The sequence below is a fragment of the Hypanus sabinus genome, chromosome 10 (genome assembly GCF_030144855.1).
Source record: "Hypanus sabinus isolate sHypSab1 chromosome 10, sHypSab1.hap1, whole genome shotgun sequence".
NCBI lineage: Eukaryota > Metazoa > Chordata > Chondrichthyes > Myliobatiformes > Dasyatidae > Hypanus > Hypanus sabinus.
Genome location: NC_082715.1, coordinates 113,997,031 through 114,011,362, shown reverse-complemented (window position 1 = coordinate 114,011,362; position 14,332 = coordinate 113,997,031). Strand labels below are relative to the sequence as shown.

Genomic DNA, 14,332 nt, shown 5'->3' with positions numbered 1-14,332 from the left:
ACCTTGCCAAATATATCTTGATAACATTTTGTTCCATTCATTGAATTGATTTTGATTAATCTCTATAGGTAGGGTCTGAAAGAGATATAATAGTCTGGGCAGTATATAAATTTTAATAGATTCAATCCTGGAACTGACACTAAAAAAAGGGAATTAGGTTCCATCTTATTATATCTTCCCTAATTTTTTATATATACACTGATAATTGCATTCTGATAATTTTGCCAAATCTTTTAGCATAATGATGCCCAAATATTTGAAAGACTCTGTTTGCCATGTCCAGGGATATCTACTTTCAATTTCTCTTGGTGGGCTATAGTTGTATGAAAATAATTGGGTTTTATCTATGTTGATCTTGTATCCTGATAATTGACCATATGGTTCAAAGGATTACATCAGTTTAGGTAAAGAGTATGTTGGTTGCCCTAAATAGATCAAAATGACATCCGCGTAACAGGCCAATTTATGCTCTCTCCTTAATAGTAATTCCCGCTATCTTCATTTTGTCTGATGTATTGAGCTTATGGTTCCAGATATAATGCAAAGAGTAGCAGTGACCATGCACAACCCTGTCTTGTGCCCCTTTCTAGGGTAAAACTATTTGATAAATATCCATTGATTTCAATCCTAGCAGTAGGGTTGTCATATAGTGCCTATAGTTTTAATAATTGTCATAGAAACCAAATCTATGTAAAACTCTGTAAAGAAAATTCCAATTAACCAAATCAAATGCCTTTTCAGCATCCACGCTTATCACTATTGCTTTGATTTTGTGTTTTTGTATATGATCCATAATGTGAAGTGTCCTTTGTATATTGACTTGTGTTTGGCGTTGTCGTATAAAACCTGTCTGATAGTTACGTATCAGTATGGGTAGAAACTCTTCCAATCGTTTGGCCATGATGGAGGTAAATAATCTATAATCTGCATTAAGAAGGGATATTGGTCTCAATGACCCACAATTCCATTTTATCCTTGCCTTCTTTCAGTATAGCTGAGATTATCGCTTCCTTCCAGCTGGGTGGCATTTGAGCCTTTTTTGAGAGCCCAGTTCAGTGTGGGGAGTAAGGAATTAACTCATTTTTAAATTCTTTGTACCACTCTGCCGTATACCCATCTGATCCTGATGACTTGCTTAATTTAAGCTTACTAATTGCAGCTTTTAATTCAACTTCAGTTATGTCAGCAGTCATCATTCTTCATTTAAAGTGGGTAACTATAGAGAATTCAAGAAGGTATCAATTTGAATTTGTAAAATACTTCAAAAGCTTCTTGAATTTCATTTAGCTTTTTTTAAAATCATTTTTGTTCTTGGAACCCTAATTCTAAGAATTGTATTTTCTGCTATCTTTTTTTTTGCAGTTTCCATGACAGTATTTTCATAGACTTAGATCCACTTTCATAATGACTCTGTTTCAGAAATACTAACTTTTTCCTGATTTATTGCATAGACAAACTATTAATTTTATTCCTTTTTTTAAAAATTTCCTCTAATTTATCCTGTGCCAAATTCAATTTGTATTTTTTTCTAGTTCCTTCAGCCTATTTTATATTTCCTCTAATGTTCTATTCCTTATTTTTTTCTTATATGAAGATATCGCTATAATTTTCCCTCTTAAAACAGCCTTCAGAGTATCCCATAGAACGGGAGTTGAAACCTCTCCATTATCATTGAATTCTAAGACCAATTTCTTTTTTAATTTGTTCCTTACGGTAGGGATCATTGAGTAACTTGAATTTAGTTTCCAAATAATATTCTTTGGTTGTAGGTCAAAACTCAACAGATAAATATCTAGGCACATGGTCACTTACATCTATTGTCCCAATTCCACAGGTGTTTACAGTGTTATGAAGGTACCACAGCTCTGAGGGGCCGAAGGAGCGGGAGCAGCCCCCTCCTTCCGGAGAATCGCAAGATCGCTATTAATTCGGGACTCGGAAGTGAGAGACAATGCAACGGTTTTGACCATTTGTTCTTAGAGGCACCTGTGTCACGTGCAAGTCCCAGATACGTGACAACTACCATGAACCTGAACACCCTCGGGCCATGTGGGGTTGGAGATTGCATCCCCCGACTTTGATGGACAGCTACAACTCTGCAAGTAAAGATAAAAGCGGACTGCAGGAGGCAGTACCCTAGCGATGCACCAGAGGAACTTGCTCGCTCAACGCTCCCGGGAGAGCTGGAAGCCACTCAGCGCCACGTGTGCTCTTAACTCCTTTGCCTGGAGAGCGGGTGGCTGTTACTACTGAGAAGGACTTCGAACAACGGGGAAACCAACGCTCCCCTGATTTTAACGGAGTGGTCAAAAAGATACGGGCAAGTCTTCTTTTCGTTCTCACCGATCCCTCTAAGACACGTGAAACCCAGCAATTTCCAATGGACAAAAATATTATCCCCTAGACAACAGCCGAGATTAATGATGATTATGACTATATCCGGGCTTTAGATTGCGTATTGGTGATGCGCATTATCTGAATGTTTGCATTAACCTTACTTTTGTGCCCCTTTATAAATAAAAATGTTTGAAAATAGTGACATCAGACTTCAACAGACCTCTCTATCTTTGCTGGTAAGTTATCCAGTTACGGGATACGTAACAACAGGTTTCCCCCACAATCCGAAGGTACAGCGTTCCTATGAAACCGTTTGTAAGCTGAATTGTCATAAAGTGATGAAGCAATTACCATTAATTTATATGGGAAAAATTTTTGAGTGTTCCCAGACCCAAAAAAATAACCTACCAAATAACATGTAAAACCTAAAATAACACTAACATATAGTAAAAGCAGGAATTATATGATAAATATACACCCTATATAAAGCATAAATATTGTAGGTACAGTGTGGTTTCACTTATCAATATCGGGAAGACAGCAAGCCAAAATCGATTTGGAGAAAAAAAATCGGCACACACACGCATATGTACGCACATGCATATGCACGTATACGCATACGCACACATATGCGCTTACACACATGTGCAAACAACTCCCCGCACAAGGCTTCATGGTCATTGTAGTCTTCCTCGGGGTAAACATATGTATAAAGCGGGTGTCTTTTCTTCGTAAAAGCGAAAATCCTCTTTGGTCAGCGAAAACAGGTACTAATGTAGGTCTTTCGTAACAGCGAGTTGTCGTAAAGTGAACGTTCAAAGAATGGGGGACACCTGTATTTTGTCTTTGTCTTTTCCAAATGTTAGGAAATAGTCTATTCTTGTATATATAGAATGGGGGGGGGGGGCAGAATATTGAGTGTAATCCCTTCTTTTGTGGGAATGTTCCCTCCATATATCATTTGACAAACATGCTCAAAAAGTGTATTAACTTTCTTATGTAAGGATTTTGTTTTATAGGTTTTCCTATTGGAAGAGTCTAACTTTGGTTGTAATTGTAAACTTAAGTCTCCCTCACATATCAGGAGACCTTCTGTTTCAGTTACCGTAATATTAGTAATTCTCTGAAAGAAACTAATATCACTTCTTGGGGGTGCGTATATATTCAATAGAGTAACTGAAGTTCCATCTATATTCCCCCTTACCAGAATATATCTGCCCTCCTTATCTCCCATTTCAAATACTTCTTCAAAATTTAGCTTGCTTAAGAATAGCAACTCCTCTCCTATGTCCTGATTTAAATGAGGAGAAAAACAAATTAGTGACGCCCATTCTCTTTAGTTTTCCATGCTTATTATCACTTGTGAGTTTCCAGAAAATGTACTACATGGGCTTGTTCTTTTTTCATTTTGGATAGAATTCTAAGACGTTTGATTAGCTTTAACAGCCCATTGACATTAAAAGAAATGAATTTTAATTTGTCCTTAGCCATGTGTATTTTTCTGTCAATATATCATTGAAATTAGCAGAATAAAACTTAATCGATCTACTCCCTGAACAAATAAGAACCAAGAAACGCTAATAATTTTTAAAAAAGGCAATGCAGGTGTGGATTCCAAGGCTGAGGTCTCTAGTAGATGACCCTGGGTTGAGCTAAAGGAAACATCTAGCTATGGGGGATAGTCCTTCCTACCTGTAAGTTGAGGGCCCCCATTGCAGTACCCATAAAAGTGAACAAATCTGTATCCATTACACAGAAAACATTTTCCTGTGTATTCCTCCCATACGTATATTCTCATTTAGGTGGGGGGAAAAGGAGTGAATGAATGAATAAAGAAGAATAATTCAGTAATATAAAACCCACATTATAATAATTATTTCTCAAGATAGGTATAGCACCATCTATTTTTGCTTCCGTTTAGCTTCTCAACACTTTTAAAGTTAGCTAAACCATATGGCTCTTTTGGAGGGGGTAAGGGCTAGCTTCGGAAAACTCACTCTTACTGATATATTTCCCTTGTCCTCTTCCCATCCCCTGCTTTCGCGATTCTCTCACTATTTCCCAAGCAGATCGGGATAACTGCTCAGCCAGGCTTTCTCTCGGTTTGATCGCACTGACGGGCAACCCTCTGGCCTTCATGTCTGCAGTCGCCTCTTCCACTGTCTGATAGAGTTGCATTCCATCTTCATAAAACACTCGAAGTTTAGCAGGGTACGGAGTTTGGAATCTAATCTTTCCTTGCTTTATTATTCGCTTTACTTCAAAGTATTGTTTAGGTCTTTGCAGAACCGCTGGGGGTGTAATCTTGATCGAAGTATATTAATTTACTGTCCAAAAATACCCTCTCCTTTCCCCAAGCCTTTCGTAGAATCTCTGCCTTGGTATTGTATCGAAGGAATTGAATTACTATTGAACGTGGCTTATCTTCTCTGTCTCCAGTAGGCCGCAGGGCGATGCGCACGATGCACCCTCTCAATTTCAAGCTCCATTCTCGAGGGAAGCACCAGCATGTCCTGCAGCAACTTTCATACAAACTCCATCATAGACAAACCCTCCGCTCCTTTGGGAACTTTGTATATCCTGATATTTTTCTGTCGTGATCTTCCCTCCTGCTCAATCAGTTTCCTTTCTTGATTTAATAGTTATCTTCTTACTTAGTATTCGTTCCACGTTTTGCACATGATCTTCAACCTTCTCAATCTGTGTCTCTACTACCATTGACGTTGGCGAGCTCTGACTTAATATAATTTAGTTGCTGTTTTCTATCTTTTTGGAATCCCCTCGTCTCTTCCAGAATTTTTATCATACTTGCCACTTCGCCTGAACGAGGCCCATCGTCAGCCTCGCTACCAGGCATTCGGGTTGGAGAGCCGCTCGCTGCACCCATCTCGTGCACAGGCTCCGCAGTGATGCTTTTTTTTTAAATCTCCAGTCTTTCTCCCCAGTCTTGCCCCCCTTATCAATTCAGATATTTTCAAAAGATCTTATGCTTCATGGATAAATGGGGCAAAATATAAGTTTTTCCGGAGGAGCTACTGACTTAAGCTGCCATTCTGGATGATGACATCACCAGAACCAAAGCAAAGATCTACTGGCTTTGCAGACTACCTGCAACCCAGTTTTTAGGGAATTATGTGCTTATAACCCAAGCTCTCCAGGACCCTGTCATTCATTGTGGATTTCCTGCTCTGGCATCACTTCACATTTGTCTGAGTTATTGGACAAGAAGGTATTGAAGTCAAGGTCTTGAAACTCATCCGCTCAAAACAAATCAACAAGCTTCAAGACCTTGGCTTCAATACCTCCTTGTACAATTGGATCCTAAATTTCCTCGCTTGCAGACTCCAGTCAGTTCGGATTGGCATCAACTTCTCCTTCACAATGTCTTATCAGCACAGGTGCACCACTAGGCTGTGCTTAGCCTTGCTCTACTCACTTTATACTTAGGACTGTGAGGCTAAGCACAGTTCCAATACCTTCTTTGGAACAGAGGAGATTGGGGGGAAGATAATTGAAATCTGTAACATTCTAATATGTGCAGGAAGAGTAAATAAAAATCTATTTCCCTTAGCAAAGTGGTCAAAAAGCAGGGGGCATAGATTAATTGTAATTTTTTTTTAACCTTTAAGTATGGTGAGCAACTGAAAACTCACTGTCTGCAAGTGGAAGCTAAATCACTCATAATATGTATAAGGAAAAACATAAGACTGCAGACACTGGAAAGATGGAACAACAGCACAAATGCTGGAGGAACTCAGTATGTCAGGCAGCATCTGTGGAAGGAAATGAAGAGTTGACGTTTCATGTCAAGGGTCTTATCCCAAAACATTGACTGCTCATTTCCATCTATAAATGCTGTCTGACCTACATTTCCTCCAGCATTTTGTGTGTGTTCTTCCAGAATATTTACATAATATTTATAATACACCCTTCTATTGTACACAGCAAATCTACAAAACCTGGTGCTGGAAACTGGAATTAAACTGAGCAGCCTTTTCCTCCTCAGAAAAAAGGTGCAGCAAGAGGCCACCAAACCCCTCAAACCTGATCTGTCCTTCAATGGATCCAAATACTCTCCTTTACTGTTGTAAATTTCCTTTAATTCTATTTTCTATGATTCAATGAAGTGAAGGATTAATAATCTTTCAGATTATTTTCAATTGAAGGGGAAGATTTCAAAGATAATGTCTGATGAAGATAAAGATTCTGATGCAGGGTTTGATGACCCATTTTCTAAAACAATTTAATGCTGTAAATGAATTTTAAAAATTGGGACGCAGTGCCAATTGGGACGCAACTGCACACTGTACTTTAAAATAAGTACTTACAAGTAGAAAAAATACAACACAAGCAATCAAAAGTTTCAATAATAGTAATACATGAAGTTTGTTATCAATTACCTGGCAACTACCCTAGAACAGCAAAACTTTTCTACTTTCATGTTATTTTTATTGAAAGGTAATGGGACTCATTCGAATATACGATTTGTCCAGAAGGGAGCATTTCAAGTAACCTGACTAAATATTTTTATATTCCCACCAATCCTCTACCAAATAAGGTCATGAATATTGTTAAACACAGAAAATTGTAATGTTCAAAGAATTCTGGCTGAGCAGTATATACTAAACTAGCACACCTTTAGTTTACTATCAACTTTGAATTAGGTGCAAAGAGTAAATCAATTAGCATAGAATTGTTTTCCAATTTAAAAACAAACTGAAAATGCTACGTTTCCTGCTTTTATATTGGACATAAAGCAGACATTGCTTTATGCAGAGAAGTGTTCAATATCAATAGTTAGCTCAATATATATGGCACAGAAACAGGTAATTCAGCCCAACCAGTCTACATTGCAAACTTAAGCTTCATTCCAACCTGCTCTAGTTTTTTTCTCATCTCAATCTATGAGCATAACTCTCTATTCCCTTCCTTGTACGTTAGTCCAGCTGCTCCTTTAACACCACTAAGCTATGCATTTCAGCCATTTCCTGTGGCAGTAAATTCCACACTGGGTGAAAAAATTCCATCTGAATTCCCAATTAGAATTCAGAGTGATTGGAATCAGAATCAGACTTAATATCACTGGCCTGTCATGAAAATTGTTGCTTTGCAGTAGCACTACATTGAAATAGATAATAATTAAAATTATAAATTATAATATATAAAAATTAGAGAGGTAGTTCAAAAAGAGAGGGGTAAAAGTTACTGAGGTAGTGTTCTTGGGTTATTATCCATTCAGAAATCTGATGGTGGAGGGGAAGAAGCTGTTCCTGAAACTTTGAAAGTGTCTCTTCAAGTGATTGTACCTCCTCCTCAATGGTAGCAATGAGAAGAGGGCACGCCCAAGATCCTTAATGATATATGCAGTCTTTTTGAGACATCATCTTTTGAAGGTATCCACAATGCTGAAGAGGCTAGTCCTCAAGATAGAGCAGCTGAGTTTACAACCTTCTGCAGTATTTTCTCTGATCCTGTGCAGTAGTACCAGACAGTGATGCACCAGCTAAACTGCTTTCCATGGTACATCTCTAGAAAGTCACTAGAGGATTTGGTGACATACTAAGTCACTTCAAACTCCTATTAATATATAGCAGCTAATCATCCAAATGAAATATTAGTTTCTTTGATTGCCATTCTAACATTCGCACTGTTTCTTCTTTCCACAGATGCTGTTTGGGTGCTTCCAATATTTTGTCTTTATTTTGTACTGGTAGACTCTAATTATATTCTTATCTAAACCTTAAGGTATACTTCTCTATATCTATGCTATTTCAAATTCTTGAAGAATTTTATTGGGCCTTTCCTTAGTCTTTAAGACCTAGCTTGTTCATCCTTTCCAGATATGTTTAATCACACATTTTCAGTGTCATCCTTGCAAATCTTATTTCTGTGCAACCTTAGCAGTGCTTCTGTATCCTCACTATAAGCTGACCAGAGTAAGAATAATCTTATGAAGTTTGATAAAAGCCTAGTGTAATTTCATTACTTTTCAGCTTAATCCTGCTAGAAATAAAGTCTAATATTGAGTTTGCCATTTTAATGGCCTTTTCAGTTTGTGGTGCAGCTTTTGGTGACTGGTACATTTGCATTCCAAGATCACTTTGCTCCTTTACTCCATTTAGAGTGACATGACCCTTGGTATCCAAAGCAGAATTCATCATCTGTGAGGTTTGCAATTTGAATAGCCCCTGTATACACCGAAAATTAATCCTTTGAACCTTGTAGTAAACGCAAAGCACAGGGTGGGACCGAATTGTGCAGACTATTCTCAGATTGTTAAAATTTAATCAATGATCTGGAAAACACTGCCTAAAAGGTAGTGGAAGTATATTCAATAGTAAACTTCAAAAGGGAAGTGAGCAAGACTTGCTAAGAAGCATAGATTTTTCAGAAAGCTAACAGAGACCCTATGCCTCCTTTCTGTATTGGATAAATTTATCATCTTGGAAACTATGGTGCTGTGTCTGTACAACTTAAAATGCTGTTGGTTGATCCACTGAATGGCTCCATCAGTAAAGATCTATTGAAATTTGGGCAAGTTGTCATAGTTTGAACAATGCCTTTCGAAGTCAGAATCAACAATCTTATAAAGCAAAATAGCATTTGACAAATTGAATATAGTTTAATGAGAATGAATGAAGGAGAAGCAGTAGATATAAAATACGCACACGTTCACAAAAGCATTTAATAAAGCACCATATGAAAGGGCAAACACAAGGAAATCTGCAGATGCTGGAAACTCCAACAACACACACAAAATGCTGGTGGAACACAGCAGGCCAGACAGCATCTATAAGGAGAAGCACTGTCGACGTTTTGGGCCGAGACCCTTCGTCAGGACTAACTGAAAGGAAAGATAGTGAGAGATTTGAAAATAGTGGGGGGGGGGGGGGGGGGGAGGAATGCGAAATGATAGGAGAAGACCAGAGGGGGTGGGATGAAGCTAAGAGCTGGAAAGGTGATTGGCGGAAGTGATACAGAGCTGGAGAAGGGAAAGGATCATGGGACGGGAGGCCTCAGGAGAAAGAAATGGGAGGGGGGGAAGCACCAGAGGGAGATGGAGAACAGGCAGAGTGATGGGCAGAGAGAGAGAGAAAAAAAACAACTAAATATGTCAGGGATGGGGTAAGAGGGGGAGGAGGGGCATTAACGGAAGTTAGAGAAGTCAATGTTCATGCCATCAGGTTGGAGGCTACCCAGCCGGTATATAAGGTGTTGTTCCTCCAACCTGAGGTTGGATTCACTTTGACAGTAGAGGAGGCTTTGGATAGACATATCAGAATGGGAATGGGATGTGGAATTAAAATGTGTGGCCACTGGGAGATCCTGCTTTCTCTGGCGGACCGAGCATAGCTGTTCAGCGAAATGGTCTCCCAGTCTGCGTCAGGTCTCACCAATATATAAAAGGACACACCGGGAGCACCGGACACAGTATACCACACCAGCTGACTGACAGGTGAAGTGTCGCCTCACCTGGAAGGACTATCTGGGGCCCTGAATGGTGGTGAGGGAAGAAGTGTAAGGGCAGGTGTAGCTCTTGTTCCGCTTACAAGGATAAGTGCCAGGAGAGAGATCGGTGGGAAGGGATGGGGGGAACAAGTGGACAAGGGAGTCACGTAGGGAGCAATCCCTGCGGAAAGTAGAAAGTGGGGGAGGGAAAGATGTGCTTGGTAGCGGAATCCTGTTGGAGGTGGCGAAAGTTACGGAGAATTATACGTTGGACCTGGAGGCTGGTGGAGTGGTAGGTGAGGACAAGGGGAACCCTATCCCGAGTTGGGTGGCGGGCGGATGGGTTGAGGGCAGATGTGTGGGAAATGGGAGAGATGCGTTTGAGAGCAGAGTTGATGGTGGAAGAAGGGAAGCTCCTTTGTTTAAAAAAGGAAGGCATCTTCTTCGTCCTGGAATGAAAAGCCTCATCCTGAGAGCAGATGTAGCAGAGGCCGAGGAATTGTGAGAAGGGGATAGCATTTTTGCAGCAGACATGGGAGGAAGAGGAATAGTCCAGGTAGCTGTGGGAGTCTGTAGGCTTATAGTAGATATCAGTAGATAAGCCGTCTCCAGAGATGGAAACAGAAAGATCAAGAAAGGGGAGGGATGTGTTGGAAATGGACCAGGTAAATTTGAGAGCAGGGTGAAAGTTGGAGGCAAAGTTAACGAGCTCAGCATGCGTGCAGGAGGCAGTGCCAATGCAGTCGTCGATGTAGCAAAAGAAAAGAGGGGGATGGATACCTGTACAGACTTGAAACATGGACTGTTCCACAAAGCCAATAAAAAGGCAGGCATAACTGGGACCCATGTGGGTGCCCATGGCTACACCCTTAGTTTGGAGGAAGTGGGAGGAGCCAAAAGAGAAATTATTGAGAGTAAGAACTAATTCCGCTAGACGGAGGAGAGTGGTGGTAGAGGGGAATTGGTTAGGTCTGGAATCCAAAAAGAAGTGAAGAGCTTTGAGGCTACACCTGCCCTTACACTTACTCCCTCACCACCATTCAGGGCCCCAGACAGTCCTTCCAGGTGAGGCGACACTTCACCTGTCAGTCGGCTGGTGTGGTATACTGTGTCCGGTGCTCCCGGTGTGGCCTTTTATATATTGGTGAGACCCGATGTAGACTGGGAGACTAATTCGATGAACACCTGCGCTCTGTCAGCAGGATCTCCCAGTGGCCACACATTTTAATTCCATGTCCCATTCCCTTTCTGATATGTCTATCCATGGCCTCCTCTACTGTCAAAATGAGTCCAACCTCAGGTTGGAGGAACAACACCTTACATACTGGCTGGGTAGCTTCCAACCTGATGGCATGAACATTGACTTCTCTAACTTCTGTTAATGCCCCTCCTCCCCTTCTTACCCCATCCCTGACATAATTAGTTGTTTTTTCTGTCTGCCCATCACTCTGCCTGTTCTCCATCTCCCTCTGGTGCTCCCCCCTCACTTTCTTTCTCCGGATCCCATGATCCTTTCCCTTCTCCAGCTCTTTATCACTTTCGCCAATCACCTTTCCAGCTCTTAACTTCATCCCACCCCCTCTGGTCTTCTCCTATCATTTCGCATTTCCACCTCCCCCCCAATACTTTCAAATCTCTTACTATCTGTCCTTTCAGTTAGTCCTGACGAAGGGTCTCGGCCCAAAATGTCAACAGTACTTCTCCTTATAGATGCTGCCTGGCCTGCTGTGTTCCACCAGCATTTTGTGTGTGTTGACCATATGAAAGGGTGTCATTTTAAACAGAAGCTCAGGGGGTTTGCAGTAACATGTTGCACAATTTGTGTATCATTGTGTTCTGTGTTATTTGAACCAACGTGACTATGCTGCTGCTGCAACAAGTTTTTTTATTGTCCCTCTACCTCACAGTACCTGTGTGTGACAATAAACTTGTTTTGACAAGTGGAATAGAATGCATGAATATATTGTGGTTTTGCTTTTGCACTGAAAAATTAGTTAACAGCTTTTGCTAAATGGTGAGAGACAAACATATAGACAGATTTTGATAAGCTGATTTGTAAACTGCAAAATTAACCTGCAGGTACAGCAAACAATTGGAAGACAAACGTAGTACTGGCCTTTGATCCAAGAGAGTTGGAGCTCAGAGTAAAGAAATCTTGCTGATATTGTACATGACTTTGACAAAATGTCACTTGGGGTTCTATTTGCAATTTTAGTGCCCATGGGTAAAGAAAGACGTATTCATTTTGGAGTCCGTGTGGCATTGGTTTACTAGATTGATTCCTGGGAGGAAGGATCAGATCTTCCCGCAAAAAGAGCCTGAATAATACTGGCCCATTCCTTCAAGTTGAGAACAATAAGAGAGAAGTACAATATCCTAATTAGAAAGGTCGATAATGAGGGGCTGCTTTGGATAATTGGACTAAGCTTTTAACAATGCTTTAGAAAGCAGAATCTCAGGATAAGACACCCCTCCTTTAAGACTGAAAGGATGAAAAAAATTTTATTTACAGAGGGTTTTTAAATCTCTGGTAACTTCTTCCTCAAGAGGACCGCAGATATGAGGTCATTTAGCTTACTCAAAGCTGCTTCCGGCTGTATGAAAGCTGGCTGGCATATTAGTCAATACTACAATAACAATTTTTGCAACTTTTCTGCAAAGCCAAAATTTATTTCACATTGCAGCTTATTTCAGTCATATCATGGCTTTTTAAGAGGATGGAGAAATGTTTTCATGTTTTACACATGCTGGATGAAAACATACATTGGCATCACAATATTCAACAAGCCTTGATCCTGAGGTACAATGGAAGTAGGTTCATTTCTGAAATTGCATGCTTTTTTAATATTTGTTGTGAGCACCATAATCATAGAACAAAAACAAGTTGATCTTGCAACAAATACATGCTAAGCTGCTGATATTTTTGTTACAGAGCCTTAATGAATGGACAAAACAGATCATTTCTTTCTGCTAGCCTTTTTTCATTAATTAGATGTGGGAATTAAATACCAAACAGCTTCACAGCCAATATTGCTGCATCAAGCTACAATACAAAAAGAACCACACAACTGCTCAAAATCACTCAGGAGTGACATGAACAACCAAAAATAAAGCCAGATGCAAGCTGAGCGGCACATCTTAAGAAGTGTACACAAAGGGTTTCCACACAACTGTGTGTGAACTTCCAGTAGACCTCCATCTCATTGATAATACCAAGCTTGAGAACGCTTACCTCACCAAATGCACCTCTGCCAATAACTTTCAGGATTTCAAAGTCTTCCTTGTGGAGCCGCATCTGCTTCACTTTAACAGTGAATGGTTTGGCTGTAATAGAAAAACAAAAGTATTACTTCACCTTAAAGAAATGACAAGGAAAATATTGGGGGGCAGGTTTCTAACCAAAGTTATCACAACTAACTTTTTCCTCCAATGCTTAACTAAATGTTGAAAGGAATGGGATCACAGTCACCAACAGGTTCTTAATTCACATTTTCATTTTTTTGTCAATTGCTTACTGAGTTACCTTCAGCTTTCACAGTGTTCCCATCAATACCATTTACCACTTATGCCCAGGGTAACGAGATGACTGTGCTTTCTACTACTGCAAAAATGGTATTCTACTAACAAGTACAATGACCACAATATAATGTCAAATTAACATGATGCAATTTAAATTAACCATCATCTATATCTGATTACATATATATATCATATTACATATCACCATCTGATTATATAATAGTAGACCTCTAAGTAACATCTGAACATTTTGTTAGTCAAATTACATCAATAGGAGGAAATCCCTATCACATTCAGCATGTTACTGGCAACGTGCTGTACATGAGACTGCTAAACAAGTGCTCATGGTATGACAGGAAAGATAATGGCATGGCCAGAAGTCAGGTTGACTGGCAAAAGGCAAAGAGAGGGAATAAAATGGGCCTTTTCTAGTTGGCGGACAGTTACCAGTGGCATTCCATTGGATCCACAACTTCTCCTGTTATATATGTTAATAATCTCGATGTTAAAATTGACGGCTTTGTGGCCAAGTTTGTGGATGATACAAATATAGGTGGAGGGGCAGGTAGTGTTGAGAAAGCAGAGTGTCCGTAGAAAGACTTGGACAGATTAGGAGAATAAGCAAGTGGCAGATGGAATACTGTGTAGGAAAATGTATGGTCACGCACTTTGGTAGAAGGAATAAAGGTATAGACCATCTTCTAACCAGGAAGTGAATTCAGAAATCAGAGGTGCAAAAGCTTACCCTGCAGATTGAATAAGGAAGACACATACGTTAGTATTCATTTCACAAGGATTAGAATATAAAAGGATGTAATGCTGAGGTTTAATGAGACATTATTCAGATTTGTAATAGTGTGTGCAGATTTGTGCCTTTCTTCTCAGAAAGACTGTTCTATCATTGGAGATGGTCCAGAAGAGGTTCATGAGATTGATCCTGAGAATGAAAGAGTGAATATACGAGGAGCATTTGATGGCTCTGGGCCTTTACTTGCTGAGGTTTAGAAAAATGAGAGGGATCTCAAGT

At 39.9% G+C, this 14,332-nt stretch overlaps 1 protein-coding gene across 5 annotated transcripts in view; it reads right to left on the bottom strand.

Moving 5' to 3' along the window:
• LOC132401000 (serine/threonine-protein kinase MRCK alpha-like) overlaps positions 1 to 14,332 on the bottom strand; it is a 573,066-nt gene that overhangs the window by 398,513 nt on the left and 160,221 nt on the right. For all 5 annotated transcript variants that reach the window (XM_059982693.1, XM_059982697.1, XM_059982694.1 and 2 more), the window contains exon 2: positions 13,019 to 13,110. In XM_059982693.1, the coding sequence (XP_059838676.1) occupies positions 13,019 to 13,110 (92 nt within the window). The remainder of the gene's footprint in view (positions 1 to 13,018; positions 13,111 to 14,332) is intronic.